General features: G+C 39.8%; 1 protein-coding gene across 11 annotated transcripts in view; it reads left to right on the top strand.

Moving 5' to 3' along the window:
* The window catches only part of inpp4b (inositol polyphosphate-4-phosphatase type II B), a 969,352-nt gene that overhangs the window by 752,170 nt on the left and 191,187 nt on the right, over positions 1–25,995 (top strand). For all 11 annotated transcript variants that reach the window (XR_006309059.2, XM_043674147.2, XM_087980071.1 and 8 more), the window contains one exon: positions 4,708–4,855. Coding sequence is in view for 10 of the 11 variants with exons in the window: in XM_043674147.2 (XP_043530082.1) it covers positions 4,708–4,855 (148 nt within the window). In the remaining variant the exon portion in view is untranslated. The remainder of the gene's footprint in view (positions 1–4,707; positions 4,856–25,995) is intronic.

The following is a 25,995-nucleotide window of genomic DNA, read 5'->3' as shown; positions in this document are numbered from 1 at the left end:
CACTTGAGATGTGCACAGATGGCACATTTTGCGTGGTCTTCGGCGACTAAGCTACAGCGGATCACAGCCCTCTGGGCTGCCCTGAATTCAGTACTTACACAAACCACAAAGAAAGAACTTGCTTTTGCTCGACAAAGGCTGTTCGAGGATGGGGATAGGCCAGGGAAGTATTTAGTGTATCTGACTAGGAAAAAGCATGCTCCCCAATCCATTACTGCAATTAGAGACAGTGCTGGGGTCCTTACATGTGATGCTAAAAGGATTAATGAGGCTTTTAGGAGTTTTTACTCTGAATTGTATTGGTTTGAAGGTTGCGAGGGCAAGTGGGCTAAAATGGAAGCTTTTAAGAACCTGGACCTACCAGGGGTAACCTTGGAAGAGGCCTCTCTTCGTAATGCCCCCTTGATAGTTCAGGAAATACAGGAGGTAGATAGGCAACTTCAGAGTGGGAAAGTGCCTGGCCCTGATGGTCTCCTGGGTGAGTTTTATAGCGATTCTGTCAAGGCCAATGTTGGAGATATACAATCGCTCCTATATGCATGAATGCATACCACCATCTTTGAGAGAAGCTAATATTTCCCTCATTCTTAAGAAGGGGAAGGTTTCTGGGGATTGTGCCTCAAACAGGCCCATCTCTCTAATAAATTCAGATTTCAAGATTTATTGTAAGATCTTAGAGCTCAGACTGGAGACGGTGTTGCCCCATGTTGTCAAAGAGATCAGATAGGTTTTATAAGGGGCTGTAGGTCTTCTAATAATAGTGGAAAGCTGCTGAATATGGTCCAAGTATGTCAGCAATGATCGATTTAGGGATTGGTGATTTCCTTAGATGTAGAGAAAGCATTTGACTGGGTGGAATGGCTGTATTTCTTTTATGTCTTAGAGCAGTTTGGGTTGGGTGGGGTCTTTGCTAGCTGGATGGAGGTTTAATATCGCCACCCTCTGGCAGCGGTCATCACCAACTGGGACTTTAGGATTGGTAGGGGTAGTCGGCAAGGCTGCCCCCTTTCACCATTATTGTTTACGTTGGTGATAGAGCCTATGGCAGAGGCCATTCATCAGAACGCCCACATAACAGCTGTGGAAGTGGGATCTAGGGCACACAAGATTACACTGTATGGGAGCGATGTCCTTCTGTTTTTATCGAACCTGATGACCTCCGTACCCCATCTGATACAATGTATCAATTCATTTGGGGCTATTTCAGGATATAAGATCAACTTTGCAAAATTGGAGGTTATGCCTTTGGGGAACCTGAAGGAAGTGCTAGAGATTGAAGATGGCCCTAGGTTCCCTTTTAAGTGATCACGGGTGGGATTCCAATACCTAAACATTTTTATTACCCCCATGTTTGATGGTTTTTTTCAGACTAATTTTGCTCACTTGCTCAACGAAAGTAGGAGTTGGGCTGAATAGCGCTCATTAGATGAATATCCTTCCTTGTTTGCTTAATCCCATGCTTATGTTCCCTATAATGTTTCCCAGGTCAACGCTGTGGAAACTTATGGCTTGGTTTAGTTCCTTTGTCTGGTATCATGTTCGGCCTTCATCAAACTTACTAAATTGCAGTTGCCTCAAAGATGGGGAAGAGTTGATTTCTCAATATCAGGAGGTATCAGTTGAGTTCCTTGCTGTCCTTTGTGTGCAAATGGCAAGTAACGATCCAGCCTCAATATGGCTGGATATCAAGACCTCCCAGGCAAAGTGCCCTCTTATTAACCTGTTGTTCATGGATAAGATGAGGACAGTTATGGACCACTGCCAGAACCCCATTGTTATTAGTATGGTCAAGGCATGGAGTGTGATCCATCAGAGTTGAGGGTTGCTTATCCAAGATTTCGCCACTTACGCCCATAGTTGATATGCCAGAGTTCCGACCAGGGGTGATGGTTTCAGGGTTCAAACTATGGGCAGCGAGAGGAGTTTCCAGTTTGGGAGAGTTGTTTGAGGGGGAGGTTATGATGTCTTTCATGCAATTGAGCTGCGAATACGGGCTGCCCAGCAGAGATCTTTTCCATTTTTTTTAGGTTAGGGATTTCATCCAGAAGAAGACTAAACTTCTCACTAAGCCCTATAAGCCTGATATGGAGAGGTTGTTGCTATGTTCCACAAGCACCCTCTCAGTTAATGCCCTCTATCGTCTGCTGGGTGGCAGCGCCTGGCAGGATATTAATCGATAATGTGAGGTCTGGGAGCAAGAGCGAGGAGTGGAGATCTGTTCTGAAACGTGGGAGGAATATGGGAGAACATGCGAAAGATCTCAATCTGTAATAGGACATGCGCTATGCACTCAAAAATTCTGCACAAGGTTCATCTGGCAATGGACCGTCTGGCAAAGTTTAAGAAAGGGGCATCTTCAATGTGTCCCAAATGTAAAATAAGTGTAGGCACTCTTACCCATTGCTTCTGGACATGCCACAGGCTCCCTGTAAATTGGAGCACTCTGGCAGGAGAGATAGGGAGGGTATTGAGGACCGAAGTTAAAGTAGACCCGATATCTAGGTCTACCAAATTTATCATCTTCAGACGGGCATGGGAATAAACTATTCAATATTCTTACTTACTGTGCACTGAAGAATATTCTGACGAATTAGGTGTCTGAGAACCTGTTGGGCTTGCAGGGATGGCGGAAATTAATTATGGAGTACATCCCCTTGGATTTCTTTTTACAAACATGGTGCACTGCACAACAGACCTTTTTTATAAGACATTGCAGTCCTTCTTTGAGTTATTTGAATAAGATTTGTCTGCTATCTTAACTAGGGTGTTTGTTTAACAAGGATGATTAGGTTTGCTGAACCCTAGGCCCTGGAGGGGGGCTCCTGAGTTAATATGAGTATGTATACAACACCCCCGTTCTTTTGTTTGGGAGCTTTGCGCTGAGCATTGTTACTTTGTGTTTTTATGTGTTCATTTGTTTTTTTAATTTTATTAGTCACTTATTTATTGGTGTTGTTTTGCACAGTGTTAGGTTTTTTGTATTATAGGGTAGGTTAGTAGTTAGGAGACAGTAGCTGTGTTGTAATTTGTGTTTTTCTTTATTATACTGGTGCTTGTTATTTGTTATATTTTCAATAACTGTACTTGTGTAAAGTCAAAAAAAAAATTTTTCTTGCTAATAAATATGTTTACAAAAAAATGGGGAAGGCTTCAAATATTTAAAGCACAAAGGGACTTTGGAATCCTGGTTCGTGTTTCTCTTAAGGCTAGTATGAAAATTCATATGACAATTAGGAAGACAAATGTAATGTTAGCATTCATTTTAAAAAGGCTAGATTACAAAAGTTGAAATGTGCAGCTAAAGCTGTATAAGACTCTAATCAGACTACATTTGGAATATTGTGAGCAGTTTTGGACCCTGTGTATAAGGAAGGATGCATTAGCATTGGAGGGAGTTCAGTGGAGGTTTACAAGAATGATTCCAGGGATGAAGGGCTTCTGATATGAGGAGCGGTTGAGGACTATGGGCCTGTAATCAATGGAGTTTAGAAGGATGAGGGGCGGTCTGATTGAAACTTACAGAGTAGTGAGGGGTCTGGTTAGAGTTGATGTGGGAAAATGTTTTCACTAGTAGGAGAGATTAGGACCCGAGGGCACAGCCTCAGGGTGAAGGGACAACCCCTTAGAACTGAGATGAGGAAAAATTTCTTCAACCAGAGGATGGTTAATCTGTGTAAATCATTGCCACAGAGGGTTGTGGTAGCCAAGTTATTGAGTATATTTAAGACAGAAATAGATAGATTTTTGATTGATAAGGGGATCGAGGATTACGGAGAGAAGGCAGGAGAATGGGTTTGAGAAACATATCAGCATAATTGAAAGGCGGAGCAGATTCAATGGGGTGAACAGCCTAATTCTGCTCCTATGATATTATAATTATCTTTCATTAATAGTCTTGTCAGATTTGCCAAACAAGTTTTTGTCATGGAAAAGCAAAATGCTGTGGAAAGCTGAAGTGCTGTAAACACTCAATAGATCGGGCAATATCTGTGGAGAGCTTCATGAATTGTCGTCATAATGTGAAGTGTTAACTTTTTCTCCATAGGTGCTGCTTGACCTGCTGAGTATTTCAAACATTATTTTGTTTTCATTATCTGTTAGCAAAACCCTTAATACTTGGACATGTAAGGGGACAGAATATTTAAACCAAAAAAGATAAGAAAACAGAGATAAAATAACACACGTCTGGGTGTTGATTTGATGCTGGCCTCGAACTCAAAAATGTCCAAACTTCTGAGTCAATAATTAAAAATTATCTGCAAACTGGGTGGAATTTCAGACTAGAAAGCTATTGAAAATAAAGAAGAAAATGAGAGCTGTAGGAACAGAGAAAAACTCTGAACACAGCTGTATAATTGAATGTTCTCTGCATGCTCTGCCTGAGAATGTATCAATTGTGAGCAGACATTTTGCATCTCCTACAAGTTAAGTACATGTTGACCTATTTTTGCGTATGTGTAATAAACTTCTGTAAGATCATTACATGAATATTTAATGGATGAGCTGCTTGAAGCCTTTTGTATCAGTTACTGAGAGATCACCTGGCATAATATATTTAGTGATCGGTCAAAAAGACATGTACAGACCTGTACAGCAACTGAACAGCTTTGTTAGAAAAGTATCTGTAATTAGAGTTTTATCTATTTTAACTTAAACTGCTTTATAATATGCTTCCAATGTTTATTAATCTTTTTGTTTTAATTGCAGTCTTTAAAAATATCATATGGAAAGTCTACAGATTGCCCACAGCTAATGGTAGGTGGCTGTGTGTAAGGGAACAGATGGCTGAAACTACACTGTCTTTCCTCATCCCTAAGCAGATGATTGCACTTTTCATCCAGGAAGATATGAGAAGGTACAATGCAACCGCCTGAGCATGATTTTGCTTGATTTGTACTTGAACAAAATTGTACTTACACCATAATTTGTAAAGTAAATATATTGTGTTGCAGTGAAAATCCTATCCTACCTCCCAATGCCTCCACCCTAGTCTCAATTATTTCAGTGGTGTGTTAGTAATTTGACCAAGGTTCATATGGACCTGCTATTGATATTGTGGAGTAACCTGACTTAAATTGCATGTAAATTTAGAAGGTACACTGAATGATCATTTCTGACCATCTAAATCACATCATACTTTATGCTCCACACCAGCATTTTAGCTCTAGATTTTCTTAGTATTTCTTAATATTACAATTATAATCTAACATTCTTTTTACTACTTTCCTTGAGAAGATTTTCAGTGAAAAATTGTATTTGTAACTCTATTTAATCAATACATTGACTTTGGGAAAAGAAATGCTTTTCTATCAAGCACATCAGTGCAATTTTTCAGGGTATTTCATTGCAGGCAGTGATAATGAGATTTTCAAAATACCAAGACCAGCTATAGTTACATTAGATGTTGGTAATATGATCAGTAGCACCACCACTCAGTCTAAATAATAATAAGAACATATGCATGTTTGAACAATTTGAATGCCTGCCAACTCTAGCTGGTGTAATTATTTTTGATGCACAGGCAAATGCTAAGTAGTACTTAAAAATTTTAAATTCATTCATGGTATTTTAGCAGGACCTTTGGGAATGTGGATCATGTAACAGGGTTATAAGTCATTTGCACCTTTCAGAATATTTGACAAATTTCCCCACAGAGAGGATTTTGGAAAAAAAGTTATTTTTAAGTAATAACATTTTTTTAAATTTGTGTGAAGCAACATGGGTTGTTTTTTTATTTTGTGATATTACAGCAAGATAATTTGTACTTATGGAACTAAGTGGATTTAATTATAATTGCTGTTACTTCATTCTGTGAAATCAAGCAGCTAATAATTCTTATCAAGCCTCATTGCACCAAATACATGATTAGTTATTTGAAGCGATTAAAGAAGAACACATGCATCAAGGACAAATATCTGTTTCAGTTCACAAGATACATGCATAATTTATATACAATGGCTGCAGATTATTTGGATGTTTATGGATGCTTCTCCAGTAAACCATCAGAGTTTGCAGAAAGGTTGAATGAGTAAATGAGGTGTGTATGACTACATTCTATTTCCTGTGAATACTGAACAACCATAGTTATTTTTACTGCTATTGCCAATTTCTTCTTGGTTGAGCTCTTATTCAAGGAATTGACAAAATTCATCTCGAACAATTTTGGTGAGATTTCCTTCTGCACTAATTGCCTGTCATTGATGTTAAAATAGATTTTTCATTGCCTACAAGAGTTGTAAATCTTGTGCCTCCAACCAATACTCAAGATTTCCTTGCTCCAGCTCATTGTCCTTCAACATGTTAATAAATTGGTTCTTGTTGATGTCTTTATTAGTGCTACATAACTAACCACTGAAATGTAGGTAGAACCAAAATACTGCAGATGCAGGAAATCTGAAACCAACACAGAAAATGTTGGAGAAACTCTGACAAGAGTTTTCAACTTTCCTCTCCAAAGTCCTTGAATATATTCTTTCAGCTCCACACCTGATTCCAGTCAGCCGTAGCACCAAAATTGCTCTTAATAAATTCATAAATGGCACCCTGTGTGACTATGACAAAGGTAAACTATACCTCCATCTCTCCACCAATCCGTCTATTGCCTTTGACCAAGTTTATCACATCAAAACCCACTAACACCTTTACAACCTCATACAAGTGGATGGGACTGCATTTTCCTGGTTCCATTCTTGTCTATCTAATTGTAGCCAGAGAATTGGTATCAATTCCTCATGCTTACACAAGTTTGCAGCTTGCAAGGATCTATACTTAGGCTTTTTGTTTCTTACTGATATATTACACTTCAGCAAGATCAATTAAAATTCCATCAATTTCCCCATACATATTGATAATGACCATCTCTACTCCACCATCACTGCCTGTCTTGAAACCTCCGCTATTTCTAAATTGGCAGACATTCTTCTGCTTACTGCACATCCAGTACTGGATGGCCAAAGTTTCCTCTGGTATAAGTTGGGAAAACGGAAACTATTGGCTTCAGTCCCACCACAGATTTCAGTACTCCATCACCCTCCCTTGACAAATGTCCGAAGTTAAGCCAGGCTGAATCAGTAAACTCTGGGCATAATTGACCCAAAAATGAGTTTTCAACAAATTTATTCAATATCACGAAAGTTACTATTTCCACCTGTGTTACATCGCCTGACACCACTCTGTCTCAGCTCCTATGCAGCTGAAAGCCTTATCCTGACTTACTTCTAAGTTTACTAGTCTAATGCACTGCTGGTTGGACTCCCATATTCCATACCCACTGTAAGCTGGACATCATCCAAAAATTTGAGTTTGCCCAATCTTCAAAGATTGTGCAGATCAAATCAATACTATTGAGTAGTGTGTACGGGATGATTTTCTGGATTAATTCATTGAGGAAACAACTTGAGAGCAGATACTCCTAGACTTGTTATTCTATATTGAGAAAAGAATAATTGGCAATCTAGTGTTGTGAAGACCCGTTGGGGAAGAGTGACCACAGTATGATAGAGTTCTTCATTATGATGGAGAGTAACATAATTGATCCTGAGACTAGTTCGTGAATGTAAGAAATTGGAACTGGGGATGACCGTAGAATCTATTATGAAAAATTTCTCGGTGGAGCACTTGGAAAACAGTGATAGGATCAGACAGAATCAGCATGGTTTTACAAAAAGAAATCATGCTTGACAAAGCTATTGGAATTTTTCAAGGATGTAACTGCTAGAGTTGAAAAGGAAGACCCAGTGAATGTGGTTTACTTGGACGTTCAGAAGGCTTTTGATAAGGTCTCACACAGAGATTAGCATGTAAAATTAAAATGAAAGGGATTGGGGGCAGTGTACTGACATGGATAGAGAACTGGTTTATCATAAGACCATAAGACATAGGAGTGGAAGTAAAGCCATTCGGCCCATCGAGTCCACGCCTCCATTTAATCAAGGCTGATGGGCATTTCAACTCCACTTATTCACACTCTCTCCATAGCCCTTAACTCCTTGCAAGATCAAGAATTTATTAATCTCTGCCTCTAAGACATTTAACTTCCCGGCCTCCACTGCACTCTCTGGCTGAAGAAATGTCTCCTCATTTCCGTTCTGAATTGACACCCTCTAATTCTAAGGCTGTGCCCACAGGTCCTACTCTTCCCGCCTCATGGAAAAAGCTTCCCACCGTCCACCCTTTTGAAACCATGCATTATCTTTTAAGTTTCTATTAGATCTCTCCTCAACCTTCTAAACTCTAAAGAAGATTGACATTTCGGGCAAGCTCTCTATTCCTGATGAAAGGCTTTTGCCCGAAACGTTGATTTTCCTGCTCCTCAGATGCTGCCTGAACTGCTGTGCTTTTCTAGCACCACTCTAATCTAGACTCTGGTTTCCAGCATCTGCAGTCATTGATTTTACCTAAACTCTAAAGAATACAATCCCAGGATCCTCAGCCGTTCATCATATGTTAGGCCGACCATTCCAGGAATCATCCATGTGAATCTCCTTTAGACACACTCCAGTGCCAGTCTGTCCTTCCTGAGGTGTGGGGCCCAAAAATGGATGCAGTATTCTGAATGGAACATAACTCGAGCTTTATAAAGTCTCAGAAGCACATCACTGCTTTTATATTATAGTCCTCTTGAGATAATTGACAACATCACATTTGCTTTCTTAATCATGGACTCAAACTACAAGTTAACCTTTAGTAAACTCTGGACTAGCACTCCCAGATCTCTTTGTACATTGGCTTTATGAATTTTCTCACCTTTTAGAAAATAGTCCATGCCTGTATTCTTTTTCCCAAAGTACAAGACCTCACATTTGCTCACATTGAAATTCATCAGCTATTTCCTGGACCATTCTACTAAACTGTCTAAATTTTTCTGCAGCCTCCTCACCTCCTCAGTACTACCTGCCTGTTCACCTAACTTTGTATCATCGGCAGACTTCACCAGAATGTCCCCAGTCCCTTCATCCAGATCATTGATATAAAGTGAACGGCTGTGGCCCCAACACTGAACCCTGCAGGATACTACTTGTCACCGGTTTCAATTTTGAAAAAAAGCCTTTTATCCCAACTGTCTGCCTTCTGTCAGACAGCCACTCATCAATCCATGCCAGTAATTCACCTCGAACACCATGGGCCCTTACTCAACACCTTACTCAGCAGCCTTCCATGAGGTACCTTATCGAAGGCCTTTTGGAAGTCTAGATAGATAACATCCACTGGGTTTCCCTGGTCTAACCCACTTGTTACTCCTTCAAAGGATTCTAACAGGTCTGTCAAGAACGACCTCCTTTTTCTAAATCCATGCTGACTTGTTCTAATCTGACCCTGCACTTCCAAGACTTTAGAAATCTCATCCTTAATGATGGATTCTAGAATTTTACCAATAACTGAGGTTAGGCTAATCGGCCTATAATTTTCCATCTTTTTTTCTTGATCTTTTCTTGAACAAGGAGATACAACAGCAATTTTCCAATCGTCTGACTCCAGTGACATTAGAAAGATCACAACCAACCGCCCCGTTAAATCCTCAGCCACTTCCCTCAGAACTCTAGGATGTAGCACATTAGGGCCAGGAAATATATCCATTTTCAGATCTTTTAGCTTTTCTAGCACTTTCTCTTTTGGAATGGCTACCATGCTCAACTCTGCCCCCTGACTCTCCTTAATTGTTGGGATATTACTCATGTCTTCCACTGTGAAGACTGACGCAAAGTACTGATGAAGTTCTTCAGCAATTTCCTTATCTCCCATCACTTCATTATCTCCAGCATCAATTTGGAGCAGCCCAATGTCGACTTTTGCCTCTTGTTTGTTTCTTATGTATTGAATTAAACTTTTACTATCATTTCTAATATTACTGATCTTCTCTTTCCTTATTTCTTTGTTATCCTCTGTTTGTTTTTGTAGCTTCCCAATCTTCTGATTTCCCAGTGCTTTTGGCCACTTTATAGACTCTATCTTTTTCTTTGATACATTTCCTGACTTCCTTTGTCAGCCATGGCTGTCTAATTCCACCACCTCCCCTCACCCCGGATAATCTTGCTTTTCTTTGGGATAAACCTCTGTACTGTGTCCTCAATTACACCCAGAAACTCCTGCCATTGTTACTGTATTGTCTTCCCCACTAGGCTCTGCTTCCAGTCGATTTTCGTCAGTTCCTCTTTCATGCCCCTCTAATTGCCTTTATTTAACTGTAACACAACTACATCTGATTTTGCCTTCTCTCTTTCAAACTGCAGACTGAACTCTAGCTTTTTTACAGCAGAGAATAGCGGGAGCTGGGTGGAAGTTAGGTCGGAGCAGGGAGGCTGTTGGGAAGGCCAGTGATTGCTATTTAAGTTGGTGTGATTGACTTAAATAGGTTGATCAGGAGGCCTACAGGTAAGGTGAGTCACCGCTTTAAGATTTCAAAAAAACTTATCTTGAGCCCGGCATGGCCCTCCATTTCTGTTCTAGCAGCAGGAAGAGTGGGAGCTCTAATCAAGAAAGCCTCTCGTGTGTTGTTAACGTAAGGCTTTTAAATTTATATTTCTTATCTATTGTGTGATTGATTAAAAGTTTAATTGGTTAATTGAATAAGACTGTAGTAGAGAAGTACTAGAAATTATTTAATACATAAATTGTATAAGTTAATTAAATAAGTAGTTATGGCTGGATAGGTGATGTGCTGTAGCTTTATAATGTGGGAGCTGGCTGATCCCATTGTGAACTAAAGTGACCACATCTGCAGCAAGTGTTGGTTGTTGGTAGATCTCCGGATCAGAATTGATGATCTGGAATCTGAGCTTCAAACGCTGCAGCACATTCAGGAGACGGAGAGTTTCCAGACGCTTTGTTTCAGGAGGCAGTCACACCGAGTAGATTAAGTAATTCAAATTCTGTTGGTGTTCGGGGACAACAGGGTGTGATTGTAAATGAACCAGGTCGGGAGATTCTGAGTTCAGGAGTGCAGGAGCCTCAGCTCTTGACCTTGTCCAATAGGTATGAGATTCTTGCTCCCTGTACAGATGAGGGAAAGGGCTGTGGACAGGAAGAGTCAACTGGCCACAGCACCATGATGCAGATGGCCATTCAAGAGGGGGGAGCAAAAAGGCAAGTAGTTGTTGTAGGGGATTCTGTAATTAAGGGGACAGATAGTATCCTTTGCAAGCCGGATCAGGAGTCCCACATGGTGTGTTGCCTGCCCGGTGCCAGGGTGCAGGGCTTTTCTGAACGGCTTGAAAGGATATTGGATCGCGAGGGGGAGGATGCAGTTGTTCTTGTCTACATTGGGACAAACAACATAGGCAAAGCTAGGGTGGAGGACCTGTTTGGGGATTATCAAACACGAGGAAGGAAATTGAAGTACAGGTCCTCAAGGGTCATAATCTCTGGGTTACTGCCCGAGCCATGTGCCAATTGGCATGGGGATAAGAAAGTTAGGGAAGTAAACACATGACTAAGGGATTGGTGTGGGAAAGAGGGATTCCATTTTATGGGGCATTGGCATCAGTTTTGGAACCGGGGGTGGATCTGTACTGTTGAGGTGGTTTCCACCTGAACCTATCTGGAACCAGTATTCTAGTGAATAAGATAAATAAGGTGGTCACTAGGACTTTAAACTTCTGAGGTGGGGGGGGGAAAGGGAAAACGAAAGCTACAGGGAGTATGGAGTTAAATGGAAAGATAAGCAGCAAGATAGCATGTGTGCAAATGGGTTTAAGCTCGAGGCAGACTAGGAATGCAGCAAAAAGGAAGGATAATTTACGACATCTTATGATTTCCAATATCTCTAATAATGATAAGAAAGTTAGCATTAAGGTAGTTTACCTGATTGCCCGTAGTATTCGTAACAAAGTAGATGAATTAATGGCACAAATCATCTGAATGATTATAATGTGATAGGCATCACAGAGACATGGTTGCAGAGGGTTCAGGAGTGGCAGTTAAACATCCAAGGATTTACAATTTATCGAAAAGCCATGGAGGTGGGTAGAGGGGGCGGTGTTGCATTAAGAATGAAATTAAATCTATGGCACTGAATGACAGAGCATCAGATATTAGATTAGATTAGATTACTTACAGTGTGGAAACAGGCCCTTCGGCCCAACATGTCCACACCGACCCGCCGAAGCGCAACCCACTCATTCCTCTACATTTACCCCTTTACCTAACACTACGGGCAATTTAGCATGGCCAATTCACCTGACCTGCACATCTTTGGACTGTGGGAGGAAACCGGAGCACCCGGAGGAAACCCACGCAGTCACGGGGAGAATGTGCAAACTCCACACAGTCAGTCGCCTGAGTCGGGAATTGAACCCGGGTCTCTGGCGCTGTGAGGCAGCAGTGCTAACCACTGTGCCACCGTGCCGCCCACAATATGTGGATTACAGACAGAAAACAAAGAGTAGGATTAGATAGGACCTTTTCCGAGTGGCAAGCAGTGACTAGTGGGATACTGCAGGGATCAGTGTTTGGACTCCAGCTGTTCACAATATATATTAACGATTTAGTTGCAGGAACTAAGTGTAATATCTCCAAGTTTGCAAATGACACAAAGATGAGTGTAGGGGTGAATTGTGAGGAAGATGTAGAGATGCTTCAGTGTGATTTGGACAAGTTGAGTGTGTGAGAGATAAAGTATAGTGTGAATAATTATGAGGTTAAGCACTTTGGGAGCAAAAATGGGAAGGCAGATTATTATCTGAACAGTGGCAAATTGGGAAAGAGGAAGATGCAGCAAGTGTCCTTGTACACCAGGTCCTGAAAGTAAGCCTGGAGATGTAGCAGGCAGTAAAGAAGGCAAATAGTATGTTTATTTTCATAGCAAGAGAATTTGATTACAGAAACAGTAATGTCCTGCTGCAATTGTACAGGCTCTGAAGAAGTCACACCTGGAAGTATTGGTTGCATCTGTACCTGAGGAAGAATGTTCTGGTCATGGATGGAATGTAGCTACAGTTTACCAGACTGATTCATGGGTTGGGAGGACTGTCGTATGAATATGAAGAGGGACTGGATCAGTTAGGATATACTCACTGGGGTTTAGAAGAATGGGGTGGGGGTGGGGGGATCACATGGAAATTCTAACAAGGCTAGATAGTGCAAATGCAGGAAGAATATTCACAATGACTAGGGAGTCCAGAACCAGGGATCACAGTTTAAGGATATGGGGTAGGCCAATTAGGACTGAGATGAGAAGGCATTTCTTCACCAAGACAGTAGTGAGCCTGTGAAATTCATTGCTACCACAGAAATCGATTGGGGCCAAAGCATTGAATGTTTTCAAGAAGGTGCTAGTTGTAGTTCTTTGAGTTAAAGTTAAGTTATTTGAGTATTGGGAGAAAGTGGGAACAAGCTACTGAGTTGTTTGAATAGCCAATGATTTATAATGAATGGCACAGTAGACCCAAAGGGCTGAATGGGCAAAAGTGATGAAGTGCTTTTGCCTGAAATGTCGATTTTCCTGCTCCTCGGATGCTGCCTGACCTGCTGTGCTTTTCCAGCACCACTCTGATATAAACCAAAGGGCTGAATAACCTACTGTTGGTCCTGTTTTCAATGTTTCTATGTTTCTATGTTTATGTGTTACCGGTGCACAGTAGAAGTGCCTTGTTTAGTAAATTGGCGTGCTAGCTCTAATGGAGCATTAGAATAATTTTTTCTAGGGTTCCAAAATTCATCCTGTTATGAATTAAAAGTATAGAATTCCCAAGAATCAATATGATTTAGAGCAATAAGGAAGAATTAAAAATTTACTTCTTTCTAGCCTACTCTGTGCTCATAGTGCTACGGAATTATTAAAGCCAGAAAAGGAAAATAATGCACCACAACAGCAAAATAAGTTTTTAAAAAAGTATCAACAATAATGTTGTTATCCAGCACCTTTAATGTGATAGACTTCCCAAGGCAATTCATTTTAAAATGAAAAATGAAACGGGCTCCATAGGGAGATATTATAGGAGATTGCCAACAGCTTGGTTAAAGAGGTAGGTTTTAAAGAGTGCCTTAAGGGAGGAAAGGTGACAGAGATCAGAGGTTGAGGGAGTGAATGCCAAAGCTTGGACAGAGAAAGCTGAAGGCATGACTTTGAATGACAAAGCAATTAAAATCAGAAGTAAGCTGAAAATGTGTTGCTGGAAAAGCACAGCAGGTCAGGCAGCATCCAAGGAGCAGGAGAATCGACGTTTCGGGCATGAGCCCTTCTTCAGGAATGAGGAAAGTGTGTCCAGCAGGCTAAGATAAAAGGTAGGGAGGAGGGACTTGGGGGAGGGGCGTTGGAAATGCGATAGGTGGAAGGAGGTTAAGGTGAGGGTGATAGGCCGGAGTGGGGGTGGGGGCGGAGAGGTCAGGAAGAAGATTGCAGGTTAGGAAGGCGGTGCTGAGTTCGAGGGATTTGACTGAGACAAGGTGGGGGGAGGGGAAATGAGGAAACTGGAGAAATCTGAGTACATCCCTTGTGGTTGGAGGGTTCCTAGGCGGAAGATGAGGCGCTCTTCCTCCAACCGTTGTGTTGCTATGGTCTGGCGATGGAGGAGTCCAAGGATCTGCATGTCCTTGGTGGAGTGGGAGGGGGAGTTGAAGTATTGAGCCACAGGGTGGTTGGGTTGGTTGGTCCGGGTGTCCCACAGATGTTCTCTGAAAAGTTCCACAAGTAGGCGGCCTGTCTCCCCAATATAGAGGAGGCCACATCGGGTGCAGCAGATACAATAAATGATGTGTGTGGAGGTGAATTTGTGGTGGATATGGAAGGATCCCTTGGGGCCTTGGAGGGAATTAAGAGGGGAGGTGTGGGCGCAAGTTTTGCATTTCTTGCGGTTGCAGGGGAAGGTGCCGGGAGTGGAGGTTGGGTTGGTGGGGGGTGTGGACCTGACAAAAGAGTCACGGAGTGAGTGGTCTTTTCGGAATGCTGATAGGGGAGGGGAGGGAAATATATCCCTAGTGGTGGGGTCCGTTTGGAGGTGGCGGAAATGACGACGGATGACACGATGTATATGGAGGTTGGTGGGGTGATAGGTGAGGACCAGTGGGGTTCTGTCCTGGTGGCGATTGGAGGGGCGGGGCTCAAGGGCGGAGGAGCGGGAAGTGGAGGAGATGCGGTGGAGGGCATCGTCAATCACGTCTGGGGGGAAATTGCGGTCTTTGAAAAAGGAGGCCATCTGGGTTGTACGGTATTGGAACTGGGGTTCTCCTGAGAGCAGATGCGGCGGAGATGATGGATTTGGGAATATGGGATGGCGTTTTTACAGGGGGCAGGGTGGGAGGAGGTGTAGTCTAGGTCGCTGTGGGAGTCGGTTGGTTTATAGTAAATGTCCGTGTTGATTCGGTCGCCCGAGATAGAAATGGAAAGGTCTAGGAAGGGGAGAGAGGAGTCTGAGACGGTCCAGGTGAATTTGAGGTCGGGGTGGAAGGTGTTAGTAAAGTGGATGAACTGTTCAACCGCCTCGTGGGAGCACGAGGCAGCGCCGATACAGTCATCGATGTAGCGGAGGAAGGGGTGGGGGGTGGTGCCAGTTTAGCTGCGGAAGATGGACTGTTCCACATATCCTACGAAGAGGCAGGCATAGCTGGGGCCCATGCGGGTGCCCATGGCCATATGGGATTTGAATAGAAGGACAAGCTTTAAAAATGAGGCATTGATTAGCTCAGTATAGGTCAATCACCACAGGCATGATGACTGAATGATACTTGGTGCAAAACAGGATAAAGGTAAAGGTAACTCATACCAGGATGAATTTTGGAACCCTAGAAAAAATTATTCTAATGCTCCATTAGAGCTAGCACGCCAATTTACTAAACAAGGCACTTCTACTGCGCACCGGTTGTAATTCAGAGTAATTTCACCTTCTGGCAGTTAAACATCTGGGCACAATCATACGAACAGCTTGATTCCTGCACAACCAAGCAAGTTTATTTTTAAATTAAAATATTTGTATTGTACTTCAGACTTACTCACTTGTCGGTAAAACTGCTGTATGTGGAAGCACAATAGATGAATTAAGCAAAAGCTATTTTAACAGGCCATCACCAGTAATCTGTTAAAGAGATTTGGTTGTAGAATACAGAAAAGCCTTAATCTGTGATGGTCCTGGAACAGTTCACTGGAATTTTTTTTAATTGTTAACTTTTTCATAGTTTTCTTTCAGTCTGTGCATTGTTGAAAATCTATTGCTTATTTAGAAGTCACATATTACCTAATAATGTACACAGCTTTAATCTGTAGAACAATCCTTGTTATGAATGCAATAAAAAGTATTTGAATTTATGGAATAGAAAAACATTGACACAGGTATTTGATGATGTAATTTGGTGCAATCGCGCGATTAATTCAGCCCTGGACATAAAAACTTGATCGACATTCTAATTCTAATCTTATAGTTAAATCCATCCAGTCACAACACTTTAAAGATCAAAAAGCAAATGCTTCATATGGTGAGCTGTACTGACTGGAAAAGATTCAAGACTTAAGGTTATGCTATTAATTGATTTAGCTGGGTGCTGGTGGTGTGCACAAACTTACTTAGTCTCCTGAGTTTAATGCAAAAGCATTAAAGTTCAAACCTGTTTCCTGTTCCATGGCCAAACAGATTATTGATATGTAAGAGCAGGCTTCGATAAGAAGAATGGTCACTCTGTAAGGATCCAGGTGGGTTCTGTTCCCAAAGAATTGTACCTTAGTACAATACAGTATTAGAAAGAAAAGATTGGCTACTTCATACTTCAAAAAAAAATCAACATTCCCTCTATTAACTGACCAGTTATTCCATGGGTTGTCAATACAGTGTGAGGCATGGTACATGCAAATCATCATTTGGCATTATTATTTTTTGTTAATTTTATCTGTGCATTTTACAGTTCTGGATTGGTGTTTTGATGTGTGTTTCTTTTTGTCACAACATTTTCATAAAACCTGATCTTATGGTTTCCTTAGAAGTCTTTGGATTTATGAGATTTTTTTAAACATGTTTAATTCTTTTCCAGCAAAACATGTTTAAATTGACTTTTGTCGAGTTCTTTTCCTAGCCATGGTTCAGCACTTATACTGGCCCTGCTACAGAAATCTACTTTCTGGTTATATGTCATACTTGAGAACGTGCATGTGGCCCATCTATTAAAATAATTGGGCCAAAACAATAACTGGAAGAACTGCCGATGCTGTAAATCAAAAACAAAAACTGAAGTTACTGGAAAAACTCAGCAGGTCTGTCAACATCTGTGAACAGAAATCAGAGTTAATAGTTTCCCTTCCTCAGAAAAGGGCCCTTTCTTTTGTTGATTAGATTTTAAAATCCAATGTTCCTCCAAATAAATGTCATTACACTTATAAATTTAATACCAGGATTTTTAAAATATCCTAATTCAGCTAAATATTTCAAGCAGATTTCATCAATGAATGAATAGTGTTCAATAGATATTTGTTATCACAATGGTGTATAAGCACAGTTGATAGGTCTTGTCTTACAATCTGCAAGAAATCAGTGAATACAGTTGTAAAGTATTTTCTCTGGTAATATAAAATTTTATTGATGAGAATTAGTCAGAATTGAGAGTCATGACAACTGAATGAAGACATCACCCCCAGGTGTCTAAAAACTCCAATAATTTTAATCATTATATCCAAGAGGTTTCAATCCTAAATCAAAGAGTTTATCGTCAACATTTTATTTAAATTGGCACCAATTAAATATTGCATCTGGAAAAATACATCTGTTGTTGTAAATCACTCTCTTTTGTCATATTATATATAAATTGTATTGAAAGAAAACTGGAATCAATTGAAGCTCTACACAAGTAAAAATTGGTCACCATTTACTTTTCACTATTTCAAATTACAATTTGATATTGGTAGGGACAGAAGTAGAGACTTAAGGCATTATTTTTTATTGGGTAATTTTTCATCTCTGTTGGAGGTGAACAACTATTTAGAACAAAGCAGCTGCAGAGATGGAACTGGTAAATGACTGACAAGTATGTTATATTCAATATTGCATAATTTGCTTGACAAGTCAATAATTACCAGGAGTAGACCACATAATGACATGCTGTCTGTTTGTTTCAAAATTTTCTGCTGCTCACTGACATGACAAAAGCACCTGAAGATCCAACTGTTCGCTAAACTCCATAATCTGAATTGAGAATATTTAACACTAAAATATTGCAGGCTTAATCTGACTTTGACAAATATTTATTTAATCAGTTAAATAAATTTCACAATAAAGTAGTAAATTATTATGTTTTTGAGTTACTCTTCACCAGTGCATTTAGTTTTAACATGACTAGATTCAAACAGTCAAGATCAGCTTAATAAGATGCAAAAGAATATACATGTTTATTGTTTTGTGCTCTCGCCTATATTGCGAATGTCATTTTGAGATTGATACTGACATAAACCATTATTGGCAGATGATTGTTATACTGACCCATGTTTTCTGGGGATTGTCAATAATTCTTGGGTTGCCACTCTGCTTGATGTCTTGGTTTTGAAGTTCTGATCATTGTTTTCAGATCCCTCCATAGGACAATCACTGCTTATCTCTCTAACCTCCTGTGCAATGCCTGTGCTCATGCAATTCTAATTGCTTGCATTTCCCAATTTTCTTCACTCTACTGTTGAGGGCCTTGCCTTCAGCTATTCAAGAATTAGAATTTCCTACATAAATCTTTCTACCTCTCTTCTTTTAAGATGCACCTTAAGGTCTACTGCCTTGTCACCTGTCCTGATATCCCATTAAGTGATGCACAGTTTAAACAACAGTTCACTTAACTATTATAAGAAAAGATGTACAGTATAAGTTACACTGTCTGTTTACCTTGTTGATTGCTGCTCTACCATAGTTTTATAAGTTGAATATTACAAGTTGAATAACATGATTCCAGTATCTCTTTCAATCTTATCCTACATCTATTGTGATACCATTCATATTTTAAAAAATCAAAGAATTTCAGATATTGGAGATGTGAAACTAATAAAGAAATTTCTGGGAAGATTCAGCAGTTTTGGCAGCAGCTGTGAAGAGAAAACAGAGTTAGTGTTATGAGTGTGGTGACTGTTCATTAGAACCAATGAAGTTCTAATGAAGAGTCACCAAGCTCAAAACGTTAATTCTGCTTTCTCACCATAGATACTTCCAGACCTGCTGAGTTTCATTAGCAATTTCTGTTTTGAGAAACCATTCATAATGTTTTTTAGGTCATCTATGTATTGAATTCTTGAAACATTTGACAGTTCTCTGCTTTAATTTTCATCTACTTTTCTGTCTACTCATTTTATGAAAACTATTCTGTAAATGACATACACTTGCTTAGATTCATTTGATTCATCCTCCCTTTACTCTAGTTTGCTATTGCACGTGGATTTGATGAGCTTCCTTTGAGTATCTGAAACATAAATCATAGTTGCAAATTAACAAGGATTCAATACCTTTCGAGAAGAGAAGAAATTGATGAATAAATTTGACAGGAAAAGAGACAAAAGGTATTTGTCAAATAATGCAAGTTCAGCTGTTCATCTGTACATTTGTACATGTGCACTATATTATAATTCATATAACTTGATAACCAACACCAATAACAGTGACCTGTGCCAGTCCAATATTTCTGCAGTGTGCAAGGTGACAAAGATCAAAAGTAATTAACACTCTGGAACCAAGTTGGAGGCAATGAAGGTGTCAAAGCCACTGATAAAACTGATTAAGTATTTCCCTTGAGTGCTCCTTATTGAAGTTGGAGTGAGTTATGTTCCTTTTCATGGCAGTGCTTTTTGCAGTTCTTCGTTAGCTGTAGCATATATGATTTATTGCAAAGACATACCCAGCAGCAACAATGTAGTTAACAGTTAGCTCAAAATGAGTACAAGAAGATGCTTTTTTAAGTGAGGATTCATTCAAACTTTTCAAATAAAGGAAAATGTAATTTTTGAAGTCCAACTGTTACATTAGGTAGCAATAATCTGACCAACATTCATCTCCCTGACCAATTTAGTTAAAGCAGCTGCAAATTACTTGAATTCAGTTTGCAGAACTTTGTTACATACAGATTGTCTGCTACATTTATCTCCATAACAATGGTAACACGTTCAATTTCAAATTTACAAGGTTGCATATTGCTAATTTCCCAGTTGTGAGAATTGGCTTGCATCTGATGGAGCCAAAAAAGCCTGCCCTGCAGTGATAACACTGACCATGTGCTAAACTGACTGAGAGTGGAACTTGTGTCCGAGTGGCCAGAACTCTCCCTCTTGAGAGCACAGCTCAAACACTGCTAGAACTCAGTAGTGGACAGTGTCAAGACTGCAAGGAGCCAAGGGAGAAATTTAATGGATCTCAGATTCAGGGAAGTCCAGGGATAAGGTAGTCTACTGATCAGATTGGATCTGACAGTTATTTACCAATGAAAGACAAAGAGAGCATGAGATAGGAAATTGCCCTTTCCTAGAAATGGCCTCCCTTGAATGCTCCAGCAATGGTGTTTGGACAGTTTCTATGTTGACATACATAAATGACCTTCCCATAATGTTAAATATCAGGGCACAACTGGTTGCACATGACTGTGTGAATAATGCTTAAGGAGAATCTAATGATCCTGTTAATTCAGTACAAGTTGATTTTCTGGAATTGCAAAATAGCAGAACCAATGGAAAATAGCATTCAGTGTCGAAAAATGCTATATCTTATGCAATACCAAAAAAAATCCATCAATAGAAAGCTTTACAGATGAGAACATAAGAAAGAGGGGCAGGAGTAGGCTTTTGGCCCTTCATTGCCTGCCCAGCCGTTCAATAAAATTGCGGCTGATTTGGCCCAGATTTTGTGCTAGCTCAGCTTGGCTTTAATTTCCCTGATAATTTTTGAACTATGTGCCTCCTTTTTAAATATTATCAGTGACCTAGCCTCCACAACTTTGAGAAAGCGAATTCCAGACATTCACTGTCCTCTAAAAGAAAATAATTTCTTTGCATCTAGGTGTTAAATGAGTGTTCCCTTATTCTATAACTAGTGTCCCTAGTTTGAGATTCCCAGATCAGTGGAAAAATATCTCAACTATTACCCTGTCAAGACCCCTCAGAAACATGTATCTTTCAGTAAGTTTTCTTTGAATTATTCATGAATAAAGGCCTAACTTGTGTTTAGCCATTCATTATAATTCAATCCTTTCAGAGTCATAGAGTCACAGAGATACACAGCATGCAAACAGACCCTTTGGTCCAACTCATCCATGCCGACCAGGTATCCCAATCTAATCTAGCCCCATTTACCAGCACTTGGCCCATACCCCTCCAAACCCTTCCTATTCATATACCCATCCAGATGCCTTTTAAATGTTGCAATTGTACAAGTCTCCACCACTTCCTTTGGCAGTTTGTTCCATACACGCACCACCCTCTGTGTGAAAAAGTTCCTCTTTAGGTTCATTTATATCTTTCCCCTCTCACCCTAAACCTATGCCCTCTAGTTCTGGACTCCCCTACCCAAGAGAAAAGACTTTGTCTATTTATCCCATTCATGCTCCTCATGATTTTATAAACCTCTATGAGGTCACCCCTCAGTCTCTGACGCTCCAGGGAAAACAGCCCCAGCCTGTTCAGCCTCTCCTTATAGATCAAATCCTCCACCCCTGGCAACATCCTTGTAAATATTGTCTGAACTCTTTCAAGTGTCACAACATCCTTCCAGCAGGAAGGAGACTAGAACTGTATGCAATATTCCAATTGTGGCCTAATCAATATCCTGTACAGTTGCAGCATGTCCTCCCAACTCCTATACTCAGCCCATTGGTTCATCTGAGCAAGATCCTGTTCTAATCTGAGGTAACCTCCTTCACTGTCCACTACACCTCCAGTTTTGGTGTAATCTGCAAACTCACTAACTGTACTTCATAAATATCTTGATATTGGGTGTGAGTCTGGTTTTTGTAACGTGTTGATCTATCAATAATCCATACAAAACCGTTGAGCCCCGTCAGGTTTGGGAACTAAGACGATCAGCGAACTCCACTCGCTCTGGCTCGGTTCAATGATATCCTTGTTGAGCATGGCCTCCACCTCCTTCTGGACTTGTCTGGCTTTGAAAGGATTAAGCCGATAGGGGTATTGCTTTATCGGAACAGCATTCACTACATCTACTTCATGTACAACAGCATTAGTCCTCCCCATCTGATGTCTAAATATGTCCTCATACTGCAGTAACAAATCTTTCAACTGCATTCTTTGCTCTTGAGACAGATAGTTTACTCAAGGACTTCTTCATTTTTTAATCTATTTTGAGGCATATCAAAATTCACAACATCTGGATTTGCTTTCTCACTCTGTTGAGCAGTAACTAATGGCAGTTTCTCCATTCTTTCTCTCTAGTATAATACGGTTTCAACATTATCCAAGGAATCAACCTAGTGAATCTCTTTTGAACAGCCTCCAACCCACAATATCCTTTTTATATACAGGAACCAAAACTGTACTCCGTACTATTGGTATGACCTACCCATACCCTGTACAGTTGAAACAAGACCTCTCTGTTTTTAAAGTACAATCCCTTAGGAATAAAGACAAAAATACAACTTCTTATTTACTTGCTGCACCTATATGATAAACTTTTGTGTTTCATGCAGAACAACAGCGAGATTCCACTGTGCTGCATTTTTTTGGGAGTTTCTCTTAATTTCAATAATAATCTGTCTTTTGATTTTTCTTTCCTACATTAATCTTCATCTGTCACATTTTTGTACACTCACTCAATCTCTCTCTGTATCCTTGTGGCTTCTTTATTTTGTCACCTATCTTTGTATCATCAGCAAAAATGAATACATTGCATTCTGCCCTCTCATCCAAATCATTAATATTGATGGTAAACAATTTTCCACTAATTCCATCTCTCGAACCTATTAAGCCCACTCTGTCTTCTGTGTGTTAATCAATCCTTAATCCATGTCAATACATTACACCCAACACCATGAGCCCTTATCTTGTAGCCATTTATGTGACAGCTTATCGAAAGCCTTCTGAAAATCTAAACGCACTATACTCACTGGTTCCCCTATGTCAACTCTGCTTGTTATATCCTCAAAGAACTCTAGTAAATCTGTTAAACATGATTTCCCTTTCACAATACCATGTTGACTCTGTTTGATTATTTTAAGCTTTTCTAATATCCTGCTGTTTCACCCTTTAAGTGCTGTAATCAAATTGTCCAACAGGTTCATCTTAAAAGCAATCTTCAATGGGGTTTTCAAATTCAGCAGATAACATGCAAAGCAAACAGACCTCTTGGATTTCTGAGAAGGAATCTTTGGTTTTGCAACAAAAATATCAGAGCTACAGTTTACTTAAGATTTGTTTGTCCAGTCCTGGAATACACACATTGTTTGTTTGGTCAATATGTAGCAGGAGATATCAATATGTCAGCAGGACATTTTGAAAAGCTTAACATAATCAAACAGAGTAACCTAGTTTTGTGAAAGGGAAATCATGTTTTACAGATTCACTGGAGTTCTTTGAGGATGTAACAAACAGTTGATAAATTTCACGGAATTCAATGCTGTGCTGCATGATTCTGAATTGATTAGTATGAGAAACCCATAAGGAATTTATCCTTGATAAAAGATTTGTGGTAGGAATCGCTATAACATAGGAGGAAAATCAGACTAAGTTCCATAAAATCTGGAATAGCCTCTTGGAAATTGATGGAAACAAGTGTCTGGTACCATCCAGCAATTATAAAATGTGAAGTAGCCAACCGGTCAAATTGCAAAAACCATTTGTTTCCAATACTGTGTATCAATGACAATTCGCAATGAAACATTTTGTCAAGAAACAGTGACACCTGTTTCAAGACTGATCTGTAGGTTGTTTCCATTTAAATTTTTTTATAATCTGCCCGATCATTTGGCACGTCATGCCTCATTTATTTAGTGCTATCGTATAGATGGAATACCAAGATTGTTATGTGATACTGACATAACTAAAGTGGCAGCAGAAATAATTCATTTGGTACAAGCAGACCCAAAGCAGAGATAATTGTTTTCTCTTTGATCCCTCAGTGCTACCTGGGTTAGTTATTTTTTAATGCCAAAATTTCATTGAAGTAAATTCCAGTATTGAAGTAGCTCTGCCTCTTCTAGCCAATACATGATAAACTTCTTCCAATGGTTACAATGTACAATTCTGTATGTCCGGACTGTGCTGTTTGTAACTGCCTTTCAATTCCTTGATCTTAAAGGGTCTTGGGTTGGTCATTTAACTTATACAGTTCATTTGAATTGTATTAATATATTTGAATTTTTCTGTGCTATCCTTTTGTGCTGGTCCGACTCTATCTCAGTAACACATATTTGAATTCTTGACAATTTCATTATTTCTAAGTCTTTTGTGATATGAAATTGCGCTATTCTTTGTGTCTGAATATATTCTCTTAACATTCTTTTGTCTCCTACTTTAATGGCACATTTATTTTAAATAGGTTAATATCTCTGATGAAATAAGATTTCATACAAAGGCACAATTTTGCTTCTTTTTTTGAATTATGTGATTTTTAATATATTTCTAACCTTTATTCACCTCTTTGTCCCAAGGGCTTTCTTGGCTTCAATTCAATATTACTTTGCAGTTAGTCACTCTGTTTTTTCCTTAACATCTTTTTAAGAATTGAACAGCTTGCTCTTTAATCTTCCTAGACAATACACTTTGACTCCTCTGAAAGTCTTTATATTAAATTTGGACTTAACACAATAAATCAGTTCCTTTAGGTTAAATTTACTTGGAAGCACAGTCGTGCTTTCACAATATGCCATGTTTGACTTATTTAGTACTTCGATTGCAGCACAATCTATTTGTCATTTTCTCTGAGGAAAAGCAACATCCAGCTACAAGGTTCAGATCTTAATTTCTAGTTGCTATAATTTTTGACATCATCTATTCCCATTTAGTCTGTCTTAGATTTTTTATTTTCTTGGTGGCAACCTTTGACCTTATAAGATGATGCCTTGCACTGTGGTGGTCAACTGTATGTGTTAATCATTGTCTGCTATGGCTCAACAATCCCACTCATTTGCTGGAGAGAAATAACGTGTGTTGAGAAAGCATAATTAATCATCTTCCATTTTCTTTGGGCCTTCTTCTGAACCAGCTGAGTTTCTTGTTTCTGCTTACCTCTTCCAATACCTTCCCAAACATCAGCTTCTGGAGATCATGATTGTTGGTTACTCTTTCTCAAGTTAGTGTCTGTATTCATGATCTTCATATTTTGCTTGGAGGTGTTATTGTACAAGAGGTCTGAATGTCCACAAGGTTATGATCTGGTGGCCGATTCATGATGTTCAAGATCTTTGGGTATATAGTGGTCATGCATCCGGTGAGTACTGCCAAAATAATGCAAACATTATTGCCTGATCAATGAGTGTATGCTGATAGATGTAGCACACTCTGGGTGGACTCTTCCCAGTCCCTGAACAACATAGGCTCTAGTGAAAAATTTGGGAATATCAGGTGAGATATGGAGCATGGTTCTTTTTAACATTGAGACTAAAAAGTCACATTTTCCAATCAAGTTCTGGATACTAAGATCCAACTCTCTATAGTGAGCAGTGAGAGCTCTAATAATATAGATTATTGCTCGTGATCACCCTCATTATTAGCTAATCTCAACTCATTAATATGCAGGTTCCCATTTTCCCACCTGCCAGGTAGAATTCCAGCATGAATGTCTGAACTTGATAACTCCAGCTTACCACTTGCTCCTCCAGATCTCCATTTTGGAAACCCAGTTCCAACACTCCATGGGAAACGGAAACATGCATCCCACATCCACAGACATTGGCATCCAGTATGTACCAGTCTTACACATCATCATGTTACACCTGCGATCCACTTATTGTACACTTCTGTGCTTCAGTGCTACACTCTGGAGCGCCCTGGCATTTTTCATTGGAATGCTGCTGCAAGCATACTTTGCACATTGGGACAGGCACCCAGCTTACAGTTTGGGCCAGGCTACATCTCACAGATGCACACTCGCTCTCTGAATGCTTACTCAT

The sequence above is a fragment of the Chiloscyllium plagiosum genome, unplaced genomic scaffold, assembly GCF_037043375.1.
Source record: "Chiloscyllium plagiosum isolate Xiang-an unplaced genomic scaffold, Cpla_swu_hap1 HiC_scaffold_36, whole genome shotgun sequence".
NCBI classification, from domain to species: domain Eukaryota; kingdom Metazoa; phylum Chordata; class Chondrichthyes; order Orectolobiformes; family Hemiscylliidae; genus Chiloscyllium; species Chiloscyllium plagiosum.
The sequence above is the reverse complement of the archived record's forward strand: the minus strand, read 5'-3'. Positions and strand labels throughout refer to the sequence as shown.